General features: G+C 43.0%; 1 protein-coding gene across 3 annotated transcripts; it reads right to left on the minus strand.

Annotated features, from left to right (window-relative positions):
• Window positions 1-1,475: 1,475 nt before the first annotated feature.
• Window positions 1,476-15,096, minus strand: LOC110527293 (splicing factor U2AF 35 kDa subunit). Of its 3 annotated transcripts, none has more exons than XM_090239584.1 (8): window positions 14,933-15,096; window positions 14,233-14,320; window positions 9,984-10,050; window positions 7,345-7,394; window positions 5,358-5,456; window positions 5,031-5,164; window positions 4,281-4,373; window positions 1,476-1,828 (listed from the first exon to the last, which is right to left on the minus strand). In XM_090239584.1, the coding sequence occupies exons 1-8, from the start codon at window positions 14,974-14,976 to the stop codon at window positions 1,666-1,668; spliced, it is 738 nt and encodes a 245-aa protein (XP_090095710.1). In that variant the 5' UTR covers window positions 14,977-15,096; the 3' UTR covers window positions 1,476-1,665. The 3 variants fall into 3 exon arrangements, with proteins under 3 accessions (XP_090095710.1, XP_090095711.1, XP_090095712.1); XM_090239586.1 differs by lacking the exon at window positions 9,984-10,050 and adding an exon at window positions 11,161-11,227 and having other exon boundaries at window positions 1,478-1,828; window positions 14,933-15,081; XM_090239585.1 differs by lacking the exons at window positions 14,233-14,320; window positions 14,933-15,096 and adding an exon at window positions 11,161-11,227.
• Between the last annotated feature and the right edge of the window lie 1,502 nt (window positions 15,097-16,598).

The following is a 16,598-nucleotide window of genomic DNA, read 5'->3' on the forward strand; positions in this document are numbered from 1 at the left end:
GTTTCAGAAACATCGGAGCCTATACGCAACTCGCGCATCCCAGTGTGCCATTCAATGCGTTAACGTGCCTTTCACGCATGGTTTATGGTCGTAAATGTTTTTTTTTTAGGTCACTATTCTTTGTGAGGACTGTATTTTTCCAACTGTTGATCTTGGTTGTCCAAGGTCATTTCCATGCGTAACCATTAGACATAATACGGATGGATACATTTGGGTACACGGTCATAACATTTGCTGAGTTCAAAACAACTGGGTACTCGGAAAAATAGGTTCAATCATGACGTCAGTGACCTTAGAAAGAGGCTGGAGTTCGAGTTGGGTGACCGTTCAAAAGATTTTTCCCAGTCGGAGTTCGTTTTTCCCCCCCGCCGAGTTCCCAGTTGTTTTGAACGGGGCAACTGTACAACTCACGACACACTTAACTATTGGTGCATTCAAGACAACTGATGGCTCATTCAAATAACTGGGAACTTGGAGGGGCGAGGGCAACCCCGGATCTCAGGACGTTTTCTAGAGCTCCAAATTACGTCATGATTTGACCTCATATTTTTCCAAGTTCAAATGCTCCATTCAAAATTGGGAACTCCGAAAAATAAGAAGTCAAATCATGACGTCAGTGAGCTTAAGGTTGGCTCTTAAATGCCCAGTGACAGTAGCTTTACTCTACCTGTCAAACTCATTCCAGAGGGCCAAGTGTCTGCGGGTTATCCCTCCTCTCTTGTACTTGATCAATTAAGTCACTAATTAGGAACACCCCTCACCTGGTTGTCTAGGTCTTAATTGAAAGGAAAACCCCAAAACCAACAGACACAAACTCTGTCCAGCTGTGTAGTGCTAGGATAAAAACCAAAACATGCACCCAGATGGGGCCCCAGGACCGAGTTTGGGGAAACCCTGTGTAACAGTATAGCTTCCGTCCCTCTCCTCGCCCCAACCTGGGCTCGAACCAGGGACCCTCTGCACACATCAACCACAGTCACTCACAAAGCATTGTTACCCATTGCAGAGCAAGGGGAACAACAAGTTTGTGAGAAACTGTGGTTGATGTGTGGAGAGGGTCCCTGGTTCGAGCCCAGGTTGGGGCGAGGAGAGGGACGGAAGCTATACATCTAGGTCTCAGAGCGAGTGACATCACCGACTGAAACACTATTAGCGCACACCACCGCTAACTAGCCAGCCATTTCACATCGGCCTCACTTGCATACATTACATTCAAACGTGTGATAAATGCAGAGGGATTTCTTAAGCTCATTGCCTATACCAGGGCTCTCTAACGCTGCTCCTGGAGCGCTACCATCCACTGGGTTGATAAGCTGTTAGTTATAACTGGGGTTGGAGCGAAAACCTACAGGAGGGTATCGCTCCAGGACCATGGTTGGAGAGCCCTGGCCCGTGCAGTAAACCCTTTCACCCAGTCTTATCCCTGCTAGATTGTAACTCCAACACCAACCAATGAAAGAGGACACAGCAGAGAATCACTACAAAGTCTTGTTTTATTGAGAAAGCAACGGAAGCTTGTATTTGTGTCTTTAAAAAAAGGGATAAAAGAAATGAAATTAACGAGGATTCCAACATGTTACACACATTTTTCATCACGGGAGAGAGAGGTAAGGAGGAGGGGGGACAAGGGGTTGGAAGAGGGGGATAATTAGGTCTTGGCTCATCTTAAAACCTTCCAGAACGTTCCCGGTCCCTGGACCTCCGTTTCTCGCGGTCTCGTCCACCACCTCTTCCACCATCGCCACCACGGCCACGGTCTCGGGAGCGAGAACGCCTTTCCCGGGATCGCGAGCGAGAGCGGTGTCCTCCTCCTCCTCCTCCTCCTTTGCTAGAAAGGGAGAAATAAAATGCTTGAACCACAGCACACAACTTAACCAGCCTAGAGAATACTCAAAAACCTCAACTAAAAATGAGGCTCTTACTTTAGTCAACTACACAAGTTCCAGTGGTGGGAAAAGTACCCAAATGTCATACTTGAGTTAAAGTACAATATACCTTAATAGAAAATGACTCAAGCAAAAGTGAAAGCCACACAGCAAAATCCTACTTGAGTAATAGTCTAAAAGTATTTGGTTTTAAATATAATTATCAAAAGTAAATTGCTAAAATATACATAAGTATCAAAAGTAAAAGTATAAATCATTTCAAATTCCTTATATTCAGCAAACCAGATGGCACAAATATATACAGTGCCTTGCGAAAGTATTCGGCCCCATTGAACTTTGCGACCTTTTGCCACATTTCAGGCTTCAAACATAAAGATATAAAACTGTATTTTTTTGTGAAGAATCAACAACAAGCGGGACACATTCATGAAGTGGAACGACATTTATTGGATATTTCAAACTTTTTTAACAAATCAAAAAATGAAAAATTGGGCGTGCAAAATTATTCAGCCCCTTTACTTTCAGTGCAGCAAACTCTCTCCAGAAGTTCAGTGAGGATCTCTGAATGATCCAATGTTGACCTAAATGACTAATGATGATAAATACAATCCACCTGTGTGTAATCAAGTCTCCGTATAAATGCACCTGCACTGTGATAGTCTCAGAGGTCCGTTAAAAGCGCAGAGAGCATCATGAAGAACAAGGAACATACCAGGCAGGTCCGAGATACTGTTGTGAAGAAGTTTAAATCCTGATTTGGATACAAAAAGATTTCCCAAGCTTTAAACATCCCAAGGAGCACTGTGCAAGCGATAATATTGAAATGGAAGGAGTATCAGACCACTGCAAATCGACCAAGACCTGGCCGTCCCTCTAAACTTTCAGCTCATACAAGGAGAAGACTGATCAGAGATGCAGCCAAGAGGCCCATGATCACTCTGGATGAACTGCAGAGATCTACAGCTGAGGTGGGAGACTCTGTCCATAGGACAACAATCAGTCGTATATTGCACAAATCTGGCCTTCATGGAAGAGTGGCAAGAAGAAAGCCATTTCTTAAAGATATCCATAAAAAGTGTTGTTTAAAGTTTGCCACAAGCCACCTGGGAGACACACCAAACATGTGGAAGAAGGTGCTCTGGTCAGATGAAACCAAAATGGACTTTTTTGGCAACAATGCAAAACGTTATGTTTGGCGTAAAAGCAACACAGCTCATCACCATGAACACACCATCCCCACTGTCAAACATGGTGGTGGCAGCATCATGGTATGGGCCTGCTTTTCTTCAGCAGGGACAGGGAAGATGGTTAAAATTGATGGGAAGATGGATGGAGCCAAATACAGGACCATTCTGGAAGAAAACCTGATGGAGTCTGCAAAAGACCTGAGACGGAGATTTGTCTTCCAACAAGACAATGATCCAAAACATAAAGCAAAATCTACAATGGAATGGTTCAAAAATAAACATATCCAGGTGTTAGAATGGCCAAGTCAAAGTCCAGACCTGAATCCAATCGAAAATATGTGGAAAGAACTGAAAACTGCTGTTCACAAATGCTCTCCATCCAACCTCACTGAGCTCGAGCTGTTTTGCAAGGAGGAATGGGAAAAAATGTCGGTCTCGATGTGCAAAACTGATAGAGACATACCCCAAGCGACTTACAGCTGTAATCGCAGCAAAAGGTGGCGCTACAAAGTATTAACTTAAGGGGGCTGAATAATTTTGCACGCCCAATTTTTCAGTTTTTGATTTGTTAAAAAAGTTTGAAATATCCAATAAATGTCGTTCCACTTCATGATTGTGTCCCACTTGTTGTTGATTCTTCACAAAAAATACAGTTTTATATCTTTATGTTTGAAGCCTGAAATGTGGCAAAAGGTTGCAAAGTTCAAGGGGGCCGAATACTTTCGCAAGGCACTGTATATATATTTTTTGCATTTACGAATAGACAGGGGCACACTCCAACACTCGGGCATCATTTACAAACAAAGCATTTGTGTTTAGTGAGTCCGCCAGATCAGACGCAGTAGGAATGACCAGGGATGTTCTCTTTGCGTGATTTAGACCATTTTCCCGTCCTGTTAAGCATTAAAAACGGAACGAGTACCTTTCGGTGTCAAGGAAAATATCACGAGGAAATAGTACATCATTTTCTTTAGGAATGTGGTAGAGTAAAAGTTAAAGCAATCAAATACACACATAGTAAAGTACAGGTACCCCACAAAAACTACTTAAGTAGTACTTTAGAGTATTTTTTACTGAAGTACTTTACACCACTGGCAAGTACAGTATTGGATGCTTCACCATTCAATCCCATGAAACAGTCAAAAGTTCTCCGTGACACAGAACAAGGTCTTCCTGGAATACAAACATTCCTTAGAATGCGTCCTACCCTTTTCTGCGGCGTCCATACAGGTCCCGACGAAGTTCCCTGGAGATGGGTTTCAGGTGCATGAAGTTGCAGAAGCCTCCTCTGGTGCACTCTCTGTGGATGGCAGGCAAGCAGGGGGTTAATACTGTTACCCGCGTGTGAGAAAAGCTTTTCCAATCTCCACCTGTATCCACTGACTATCACGTTTACCACCCTACACTCCAAAGCAGTGGCCTAGCTAGCTACATGTATCTCTCCTGCTGGAGTTAGCCAAACAGTTCAACTGTAGCCTTTAAGCAAACAATGGGTGTTCCAATGGAAAAACACTTGAGGCACCATCCCAAATGACACCCTATATAGTGCACTACTTTGACCAGGGCCCATAGGAAATAGGATGCCATTTCCCAACACAGCCTGAGTTAATATATATATGCTGCAGGGAAACAAGACTACATTCTTCCTGTCGGATAAGAGGTGGCAACTTAAGCCTCAAGCCAAGGGTGTATTCATTTGGAAGAAAACGGAACAAAACAGGGAGGATTCTGAATTTGTCCAATAGAAACTCTAGTTTTCGGGTGTAAAACTTTTTCCGTTTGGTGTAAATGGTTTACGTTGAAAATAGTTTTAGGACTACTGATTACATGGTGGAACTGTAAAAATATGGTGGAATGCAGTGGTGAAACAAGGCGTCTGGTTACTGTTGCAGGTACACCGACTGTCACACACAGCAGTGTATAGAAACATTAATCAGAAAGAGAGATGGACACTGACCCCATCTCATACTGCCGACAGCAGGCTTCCCTGAAGTCAGTGACGGGGGAGAGCTCTGAGTGGACAGGCTGACCGTTGAACCAGCGGTTGTTCAGGTCCATCACCGCTTTCTCCGCATCCTCTTCCCGACGGAACTATACACACAGAGAGAGAGAAGAGGCCATGTTTTAGACAGATTTATGCTCCGATGAAGGTCGATGAACCCAAAGACAAGCTACTATAAAAAACAGGACTTTTTCCTGTTTCTCCAGACAGATTAACGCAATCACACCGAAGATGGATGCAGGGAGAATTTAACATGGCTGACATGGGATCTCTGACCCTCACCTTCACATAGACGTTGCCGACCAGGTGGTCGCCAAGGTTGTCACACACGTTCATCTCCTCCACCTCTCCGTACTTCTCCTCCATCTCTGTGAAGACTTCCTGTAGGGGTTAGGGTCAGAAGATGGGGTTAGGGTCAGAAGATGGGGTTAGGGTCAGAAGATGGGGTTAGGGTCAGAAGATGGGGTTAGGGTCAGAAGATGGGGTTAGGGCCATGTGTGACAAAACAATCACTGATTGATAAGTAAAGCAGCACCATGGAGACCCACTTTAAAAGATCCACTAAGAACTACACTGAACAAAAATATAGAAATGCAACATGCAAACAATTTCAAAGATTTTACTGAGTTACAGTTCACATAAGGAAATCAGTCATTGAAATAAATTCATTAGGCCCTAATCTATGGATTTCACATGACTGGGAATACAGATATACATCTGTTGGTCACAGATACCTTAAAAAAAAAAAAAGGTAGGGGTGTGGATTAGAAAACCAGTCAGTATCTGGTGTGAACACCATTTGCCCCATGCAGCACGACACATCTCCTTCGCATAGAGTTGATCACGCTGTTGATTATGGCCTGAGGAATGTTGATCCACTCCTCGTCAACGGCTGTGCAAAGTTACTGGATATTGGCGGGAACTGGAACACGCTGTCGTACACATCGATCCAGAGCATCCCAAACATGCTGAACGGGTGACATGTCTGGTGAGTATGCAAACCATGGAAGAACTGGAACACTGTCAGCTTCCAGGAATTGTGTACAGCTTCTTGTGACATTGGGTAGTGCATTATGCTGAAACACGAGGTGATGGCGGTGGATGAATGGCACGACAATGGGCCTCAGGATCTTATCACGTATCGCTGTGTATTCAAATTGCCATGGATAAAATGCAATTGTGTTAGTAGTCCGTAGCTTATGTCTGCCCATACCATAGGGAACTCTTTTCACAACGCTGACATCAGCAAACCGCTCGCCCACACGACCTCATACACGTGGTCTGCGATTGGAAGTACTGCCAAATTCTCTAAAACGATATTAGTGGTGGCTAATGAGAGATATTAACATTCAATTCTATGGCAACAGCTCTGGTGGACATTTTCTGCAGTCAGCATGCCAACTGCACACTCCCTCAACTTGAGACATCTGTGGCATTGTGTTGAGTGACAAAACTGCACATTTTAGAGTGGCCTTTTGTCACCAGCACAAGGTGCTCCTGTGTAATGATTAAGCTGTTTAATCAGCTTGTTGATATGCCACACCAGTCAGGTGGATGGATTATCTTGGCAAAGGAGAAATGCTCACTAACGGGGATGTAAACGAAATTGTACACAAATGTGTACGTGTGGAACATTCCTGAGATTTTTTATTTCAGCTCATGAAACCAACACTTTATTTAGGAGATCCAATTTATAACTAGATCCTTTTATCATTAGACTTTATCTAGAGACCCACTAGTCTAGACTATTTTCTTTAAATGCGTTCTAAGCTGCAGCAGTAAACAACAGTCTGCTCTTGGAAACGACACCAACATGAGTCTATTAATACTCTAGGACAGGTCATCACCGCAGGTCAAACAAATGACATAACGCACTGACAGGCCCTGTTTGAGAGCATCAAAACCATGGTGTATTATGGGTAAATTGTGACCGAGTAATCTACAAATATTATTGAGTAGTTATTTATGATACAAGGCGATTTGTACGTCAGTTACGCCTCGACCTTCAAAGTCAGCTGCAATGTGGAACCCATGGTTTCTACAAGGCTGACAAGACTCACTGAGGGTCTTCTCCATTACCCAACTACATATCCTCTACTGTACAAATACTGCCCCTTTCACATCAGTGAACAGGGACAATATTGGCACAGCAGTATTGATCCTGTTGTGAAAAGTAAATGGGAGAGAGGAGGTTGATACGGTGCGCAACAGGCAGGTTTGGCAGAGATGAGGTGAAACACCACAAGTATCTCGTGCCGAGGTCACTCACCTCAAAGAACTCGTCATAGTGCTCTTGCATTTCCACATCGCTGACGGCACCTAAAACCATGAACAAATAACCAGTCAGAAAGCAGCTAGGCGGAGGAGGCAGAGTCACTAAGCATCTGCATCAGTGCAATTTCACATCCAACGACTTACGAGAATATATAGACAACATACCAAGCTGAACCATGAAACTTCACACATGTCCTATAGCCACCATTTTAACTCCCTTTTAATTCATCCCCCTTAGAAATCCCCAGATAAACATTACAATGGTGCAACAGCTTAGTAAATCAGGCCAGTGATCTATTAGATTTGTATCAATTAAGCCAAGTTCGTGTATACATTAAGATGACACCACTTTGGAACAACAACCTTAATGACAGTGTCTCAGCACCAGCCAGCTCCAATGACAGCGTTTGAGAACACTGGCAGTGGTGCTGAAAATGAGTCCCAACGAAGCTAGTATGAAGCTAGTATGACAGTGGAGCTGGCTGGTGCTGAAAATGAGTCCCAACGAAGCTAGTATGAGCAAGAAATGCATGCAAACTAGTCAATTTTAGAAGTTGAAAGTCTAGAAATATACAGAAACATTCACTGCATTTTAGGAGTATTTTACCCATAACGTTCAACCTGAAGGACAGGACAGACGGCTCCCCATTTCTCCCTTGCCTGTGGTCTTGGTATTAAACTGAATGACCCTCATGCAAGAAGCAATATAATGGCTAGGTAAATATGTAGCTGATATCTTGCCAGTCAGAGGGGGTCTGTGGGAATGGTATGCTTTTCAGAGCTATTGATCAAGTGACATGTCTGGCCTTCTCCATGACACAAACACTACTTCATCCTTTATATTTCGCATAAGCAACAGCATTATTGTGTGCCATGGGGAAAGCTATCTACACTGAGCCCATCACACCAGGCTCACATCAGTGATGCCTCCAGGGATGACAGTGTACATGTTTGGATTCAGCTAATAGGAATATAATAGCATCTGGGTGTTGTCTGGCCACATTGAATTCAGGTCCAGGCTACTAAAAACAAACTAAATGTTTCCCAGGAAAAAAATCTAAGGTATTGCTACTGTTTCCTGGCAAATGGGGGTGTTGTTTCAGTGTAGGTAGGTGTACACCAGATAACAGTATAATATAATGGAGGTGTTGTTGTAGTGTAGGTAGGTGTAGACCAGATAACAGTATAATATAGAGGTGTTGTTGTAGTGTAGGTAGGTAGGTGTACACCAGATAACAGTATAATATAATGGAGGTGTTGTTGTAGTGTAGGTAGGTGTACACCAGATAACAGTATAACATAATGGAGGTGTTGTTGTAGTGTAGGTAGGTGTAGACCAGATAACAGTATAATATAGAGGTGTTGTTGTAGTGTAGGTAGGTAGGTGTACACCAGATAACAGTATAACATAATGGAGGTGTTGTTGTAGTGTAGGTAGGTGTAGACCAGATAACAGTATAATATAGAGGTGTTGTTGTAGTGTAGGTAGGTAGGTGTACACCAGATAACAGTATAATATAATGGAGGTGTTGTTGCAGTGTAGGTAGGTAGGTGTACACCAGATAACAGTATAACATAATGGAGGTGTTGTTGTAGTGTAGGTAGGTGTAGACCAGATAACAGTATAATAGAGGTGTTGTTGTAGTGTAGGTAGGTAGGTGTACACCAGATAACAGTATAACATAATGGAGGTGTTGTTGTAGTGTAGGTAGGTGTAGACCAGATAACAGTATAATATAATGGAGGTGTTGTTGTAGTGTAGGTAGGTGTACACCAGATAACAGTATAACATAATGGAGGTGTTGTTGTAGTGTAGGTAGGTGTAGACCAGATAACAGTATAATATAGAGGTGTTGTTGTAGTGTAGGTAGGTAGGTGTACACCAGATAACAGTATAACATAATGGAGGTGTTGTTGTAGTGTAGGTAGGTGTAGACCAGATAACAGTATAATATAGAGGTGTTGTTGTAGTGTAGGTAGGTAGGTGTACACCAGATAACAGTATAACATAATGGAGGTGTTGTTGTAGTGTAGGTAGGTGTAGACCAGATAACAGTATAATATAGAGGTGTTGTTGTAGTGTAGGTAGGTAGGTGTACACCAGATAACAGTATAACATAATGGAGGTGTTGTTGTAGTGTAGGTAGGTGTAGACCAGATAACAGTATAATATAGAGGTGTTGTTGTAGTGTAGGTAGGTAGGTGTACACCAGATAACAGTATAATATAATGGAGGTGTTGTTTCAGTGTAGGTAGGTGTACACCAGATAACAGTATAATATAGAGGTGTTGTTGCAGTGTAGGTAGGTAGGTGTACACCAGATAACAGTATAATATAGAGGTGTTGTTGTAGTGTAGGTAGGTGTACACCAGATAACAGCATAATATAATGGAGGTGTTGCAGTGTAGGTAGGTGTACACCAGATAACAGTATAATATAGAGGTAGTGTAGGTAGGTGTAAACCAGATAACAGTATATAATAGAGGCGTTGTTGCAGTGTAGGTAGGTGTAGACCAGATAACTGTATATAATAGAGGCGTTGTAGCAGTGTAGGTAGGTAGATATTATAGTTATCTGGTGTACATAATGAGCAGTCCATGCCGCAGGGCCTTGCAAATGTAGGGGGAACTTACAGCGTATACCATCGGCAGACTGGGCAGTGTTTTGAGGGTTACGGTAAATGTTCAACAGGGCAATGGTCTGAAATACAAAACGTACATTTTTGTGATACATGTCAAGCAGAAATGGGGTTTTAGGGGAAGAAAGTTAAATTAAATAAAGTATCATGCTCCTTACAACAGGCCCTGAAGAGAACACACTGGGTCAGCTAATACTTCCTCAATGAACACATTTGAAGCCATAACTAACTTCATTAGTCCCCTCTATGGAACTCTGCTCTGAAACAGAGTGCATGGTGTGATCTGAAATGCTGAAAGAGAAGGTAACGGTGTGTTTCCAGACCACAGACGTCTCTGCCAGGGCTTCACAGGAGGCTGCAATCACAAGGAACTCAGAACGAATCAAAGTAATGCCAGTTAAAAAGAGACATTACTGACAAGTGTTACTAGAGAAGTAGCAAGGACTCTGGTATATTCATGTGTTGGTTGATCATTCAATCCAACACATTTTCCCAAAGGAAATAGCTGTTTGTGAATAGGCCACAGTACAAAAGTCATCTAAGTAAGCACATGTGAAGCCATCTCTGGGCTATGGAGGGAGGGAGGTGTTTGGCTAGTTCTGAGGTCCTTGTGTGGAAAGTCAGTCATCAGAAGAGAACAGAACCGTGGCCCAGACAGAGTCTCCTGTGAGAGTCCACAGCCATACCTACCTGTGTGAGAGGAGAGGCGTCAGCTCTGGTAAGACAGGGCTCAACACTGGGTACTGCTCACACAGTGGATGGTTGCAACTAGGTCTACCCATTTATAGTGCTCAAGGTAGTTTGGGACTTAAATTGGTCAACATAGCCTATAGCAGAACGGAATATGTTTTTGTTTTGAGTGGCTGAGAGATTGTGTATAAGAGGGCAAAGACTGAGGCAGAGGAAACAGAAATATTTGACTATACAAAGCAGAGATTGAGGAGCAGCCTGTTTATTTATCTGATAGTAATGGTTTGCCATTCGGGGTGGGGACTGGGAGGAGCAGTTACAGTAGCTGAAGTGTGAGAGAGGTACTGTAATGTTGGGTTCCCTGCTAACAGAGGTGAGGCAGTCCCTCACAGCTCGGCTGCTACGTGACCTACATATGGGGAGCAGGAGGGGGGAAAGGAGGGATTTCTGAACCCCTGAGGCTAACAGATCTTTGGACTTACAGCGAGAGGCGTCGGCCGTCTGTGCACTGTTTTGGGGGTTACGGTAGATGTTTTGAATCAAGATGGTCTGCCGGGATGACAAGAATACAAGAGATAAATAATTAAATTTGTGTAAATTCCAAATGAGTCTAGGTCCCTGATTACTGACGTAGATACGCTATTGTGTTTACTGACTTAGGAGTCGAATCTCTCCTTAGAATCTATGGGCTGTATTTCAGAGAAGTTGGGGTAGAGGACAGAATGTGAACGGAGCGAGCTCAATTTGACTGGAGAATGCAGCGAGTTTCCAAAGGCTGGAGCGTCAGCCTTCTTGCCCGATTCCAATAGCGCTCACTTCCCAAGCATGCCCAGCATGCATTTGTAGTCTACCTGTGTGCTGCTATAGCCCCTTGCTTTAGCTACTACCATCAAGTATGCTACTTATTTCCATTAAAAAAAAAGGTTTTTAAATAATAATCAAGGTGACTTACAAAGACCAAGAGAGACTGCGGTGATGTAGTGTCCACAACTAAAGAATCATTTTGGCGGCTTCCCAGGTCTAAGGCACTGCATCGCAGTGATGTGGAGTCACTACAGCCTGGGGTTCGATCTCAGGCTGTGTCACAATCGGCCGTATCTGGGAGTCCCATATGGTGGCGTAACAATTGGCCCAGCGTCATCTGGGTTAGGGGAGGGTTTGGCCGGGGGGGCTTTACTTGGCTCATCGTGCTCGTGACTTGTGGCAGGCCAGGCGCCTGCAGGCCGACTTCGGGCTTCAGTAGAACGGGGTTTCCTCCAACAAATTGGTGCGTCTGGCTTCCGTATTAAGCGAGCGGGTGTGAAAAAGCACGGCTTGGCGGGTCATGTTTCGGAGGACGCACGACACGACCTTCACCTCTCCTGAGCTCGTTGGGGAGTGGCAGTGACGAGACAAAATAGTGAACACGAAATCAGGGACAAAAAGGGGGTAAAAAAAATGACACCAAAAAATTATCATTTTGGAATCTGAAAGAAATCCCGAAAGCATGATGGGGAACTTACTACGTGTACATGCTAACAGAAAGGAACGAGGTGGGCAGCTAGCTAAGAGTGTTATTGTAGCAAAGTATTTATAAACTAAGTTTTGTAAATTTTGGTTCTATTATCTATACAATATGCCATAATTGATTTGGCTCAATAGGTCTGGCATATTACCTCTTTCAAGCTTTCAATTATTATAGGATTATTTGTTAAATTGTGATTTAAACGAATGGAGCGGCTGTTTTTTTTCCTTCTGTGTCTGCAGAGCGTTTTTTTAGCGGAGCAATTGGAAAGGACATGGATCGCCGCGCAAGCACCACTCCATGAGCGGGATTTCTGACCGGCTCAACTCCGCCCACATGCTCTGGTAGAGGAGGATCATCCAATCAGTCTACTGATAGAAAGCTTTGTTTTGTTTCTCATGGTTCGGCATAGGGCCAAGCACAACTATCCTGAGTTGGGAGACCTAGGGTTGGGTCAGATTGAGTCTTTCGATATGAAGTGGCTGAGCTGTTTAATGAAGCACAAGGACAGGGGAATTGAGCTGCCACCGTGTCTACCAAAGAGCCAGACAAGCCGTCTATATGAGGGGAGCAGGTTGGCCGCATGTCCATGTGAGCATAGTCAAAAGACCCAGGCTGGAGGAAAATATATACCATTCAGGATAACACTACTTCCTTTCATCAAGGTTGTGCCATCTGCCATTGCATCATGCATACCATAATCAGCAGTAGCCTACCAGTGGCTAGGGTGACCACATATCCCGGATTGTGCAGGACACTCCCACATTTAAATTCAATTAAAACATCACTAATTTACAAAAAAGTTAGATGTCTGTATTTAAGTCAGATTTCCTATTTGTTTGATGAGAATTGACATTCTTAACCGTCTCTTTTGTAGTCATGTTGCACTTTTGACAAGATATATTATAAGGCAGTGGTACTGGTAACGTTGAACACTTCTCCAATCGTTGAGGATCTCTGATATTCTGCACAGCGCAAGACGAGACTAAGGCCAATGTCATATTGTCAACCAAAATCACATGTCAAATCCTTTCGGGATTTGCTGCTGACAGTAAGTAAACTACTTACAAAAAGTGTGCTTCTGATGAATAGCTACAAGAGTAAATATTAGACTGACAGAAGGTAATTTTGTCACACTTGTAAGGCACTCCATACTCAGTTGCTCATTCAACGTAATTGCTGCTACTTCACTCAATCCCGTTTTAAGTCTTCCTTCCTAACTGTATTAAATTCTCTGACAAACCAGAAATGGTTCCTTGGCCAAATATTCCCTGATTTTCATAACAGCCACACATGTGGTCTCTTTTGCATCACCAAATTTTGTGCGAGCCCGGAAAAAGAGTAGGCTTCATGCGCTCCGATTACCCTGGTGCAGCTGCAAAAAAAAATGTATTCACGTTCGTGGGACAGTATAGCCTACGTCTCGCAAAATCATCCTGTTGTCCCGCATGTGGGTATATTAAAAATGTGGTCACCCTACCAACAGCAGTTGCTTCTCTTCTGATGATAAATATTGACTGAGAAGCAATGACATGCTGCCAAGCCTATCCTCATCAATCATAATGCAGGTTCTCTGAAAGGCAACAGAACACAATGTTATATACACACACACTTCTGTAGGTAAGCCAATCGTGGAATCTGAAATGCAAACGTGCACAGGGTTAGTGGAAACAGATCGGCAAACATTTAGGTCTACTTTACATCTGCTCAGCAACCTGTTCTTCCACATGATGCTATTGCAGTATGTACCTAGGCCCATTGGAACATGGAAGCAACATTGCACACGTGAATGGAATTAGGGCTAATTGACAACACTGCATGTTTCAGTACTTCATGAATGGTTATTTGATCCTACACAAGGTTAAGTCCAATCTCCACACAAACAAGTAAACAATCAAAATGTGAGTATAATCAGTAACGCGAGCTAGCTAACAAAGAAACCTAAGGAAGTCCTGATACATTCTAGTGGGCAATATCACAAGCATCGGGCAATTGCTTGCCATAAACCCCTAGCTAGCTAATCATATTCAAGACACAGAAGTACGCTTACCTGGCTGAAAGTTGGCTTGTTGTGCAACCTAGAGCAGCGGTCCCCATGTCTGCACGCTCCAATTTTAAAGTAGAATGAACAATTGACCCTTGAACATGGACAAGAAAGTAAAATTAGATGTTGATAAATGGCTAGGTTAGTGTTCGCTTTGTATAGGTTTGTTGCTGCATCTAGCTAGCTACAATGGAAAACAAAAACATGATTCGGTGTATACTTGTGCAGTAGCCAACCTAGCCACTGGAGTCGTCTCGAGACAATGCTAAAGAGTTAGCTAGCTACAGTAGCACGCTAGTTAGCTGCAGATTAGCTTAGCAAACCAAACTTTGAGGTTATACTAAATAGCAAACCATTTAGCTACTGACTCGTAAAACATTTGATACTAAATTGATCTAGAAAATAAAGACTGATTTAGCTTAGTCTGGCCGATTTGGAGGGATACTGACGCGACGCAGCACATGCCGCATTTTCAAACCAAGCCGCCGCCTCCTCCATTCAAGCAAGTTAACTAGCCTTCTACAGTATAGTCAGGAAGCTACGCTAGCTAGCCACACAGGTCTGAATGAAAAGCAACGGGTGCAGTAGCAGTCGTATTTGTAAGTAACCTGGTAGCTTTTTGGGTTAAAACGTGCACGTTCTACAGAATAGCCATTTTATTAGCATTATTATTTCAGCAGTTTCACAAAAAGACGAAATAACCTACTTGTCTTTCTCTGTTCCGAAAATGGAGGCCAGGTACTCCGCCATCTTCGGTTTGTCAACTAAATGGTGCTCTACGTCATGTATTCGACACTTGCCGCTTTTTTTTGACAGAGGCAAAAGCTGTGCTCTTCGTCATTGTCGTTTGCATACGCTCTTATCTTGTCTGTTTTTTCCCCGTAATACTCTCATGGGGGCGCAATTGCATCCATTTTGATTTCATGAATAGGGCCAAAGATTATGATAACTAAAGCCCTTTCATCTGTTTTAGGGCCCTGTAGAAAATCTCTGCCTGTATGCTACGCTGAATGAAGAAGAAGAAGAAGAAGGAAAGAAGTTTTACTTTAAGAAGATTACTTTATTGTATAACGTCCATTCATAATGTAAATTAGTAGTAAGGTGTTTCAGACTTCCTAGTATCATTCAATGAGAGGATAGTAGAGCTGACAAAACAACGACAGCATAGATCCTAAAGCCACCACACAATGTTGGCACATGACTCAATATTACCCTCCAACCACACAGAAAAGCCACAGCAGGGTTATATTAGAGACTATGTGTATGTTCACACAGAGAGATCTGACAGATATTGTATGAGATATTAAGCCTACTGTAATGTGTATCACTTTAGCCTACTGTAATGTGTATCACCTTAGTCTACTGTAATGTGTATCACTTTAGCCTACTCTAATGTGTATAACTTTAGCCTACTATAATGTGCTTAACTTTAGCTTACTGTAATGTGTATAATTTTAGCCTACTGTAATGTGCTTAACTTTAGCCTACTGTAATGTGTATAACTTTAGCCTACTCTAATGTGTATCACTTTAGCCTACTATAATGTGTATAACTTTAGCCTACTATAATGTGCTTAACTTTAGCTTACTGTAATGTGTATAACTTTAGCCTACTATAATGTGTATCACTTTAGCCTACTATAATGTGCTTAACTTTAGCCCACTATAATGTGTATAACTTTAGCCTACTATAATGTGTATAACTTTAGCCTACTGTAATGTACATTTGTTTCATTCACTGTATAACCAGTCACACATCCTGCATCTATCTGTTCATGATCATAGCGGATTTATAGTAACAGGGCCACCATGAAGGGGGTCAAAATATTTAAGTTCCTCTGTGTACACATCTCAGAGGAACTGAAATGGTCTAACCACACTGACACCTTGGTGAAGAAGGCACAACAGAGACTCTTCAACCCACATGGACACTCTGGTGAAGAAGACACAACAGAGACTCTTCAACCCACACTGACACCCTGGTGAAGAAGGCACAACAGAGACTCTTCAACCCACATGGACACTCTGGTGAAGAAGACACAACAGAGACTCTTCAACCCACACTGACACCCTGGTGATGAAGGCACAACAGAGACTCTTCAACCCACACTGACACCCTGGTGATGAAGGCACAACAGAGACTCTTCAACCCACACTGACACCCTGGTGATGAAGGCACAACAGAGACTCTTCAACCCACACTGACACCCTGGTGAAGAAGACACAACAGAGACTCTTCAACCCACACTGACACCCTGGTGAAGAAGACACAACAGAGACTCTTCAACCCACACTGACACCCTGGTGATGAAGGCACAACAGAGACTCTTCAACCCACACTGACACCCTGGTGATGAAGGCACAACAGAGACT

Source organism: Oncorhynchus mykiss, chromosome 7 (assembly GCF_057628025.1).
Source record: "Oncorhynchus mykiss isolate SJ-2025 chromosome 7, ASM5762802v1, whole genome shotgun sequence".
NCBI lineage: Eukaryota > Metazoa > Chordata > Actinopteri > Salmoniformes > Salmonidae > Oncorhynchus > Oncorhynchus mykiss.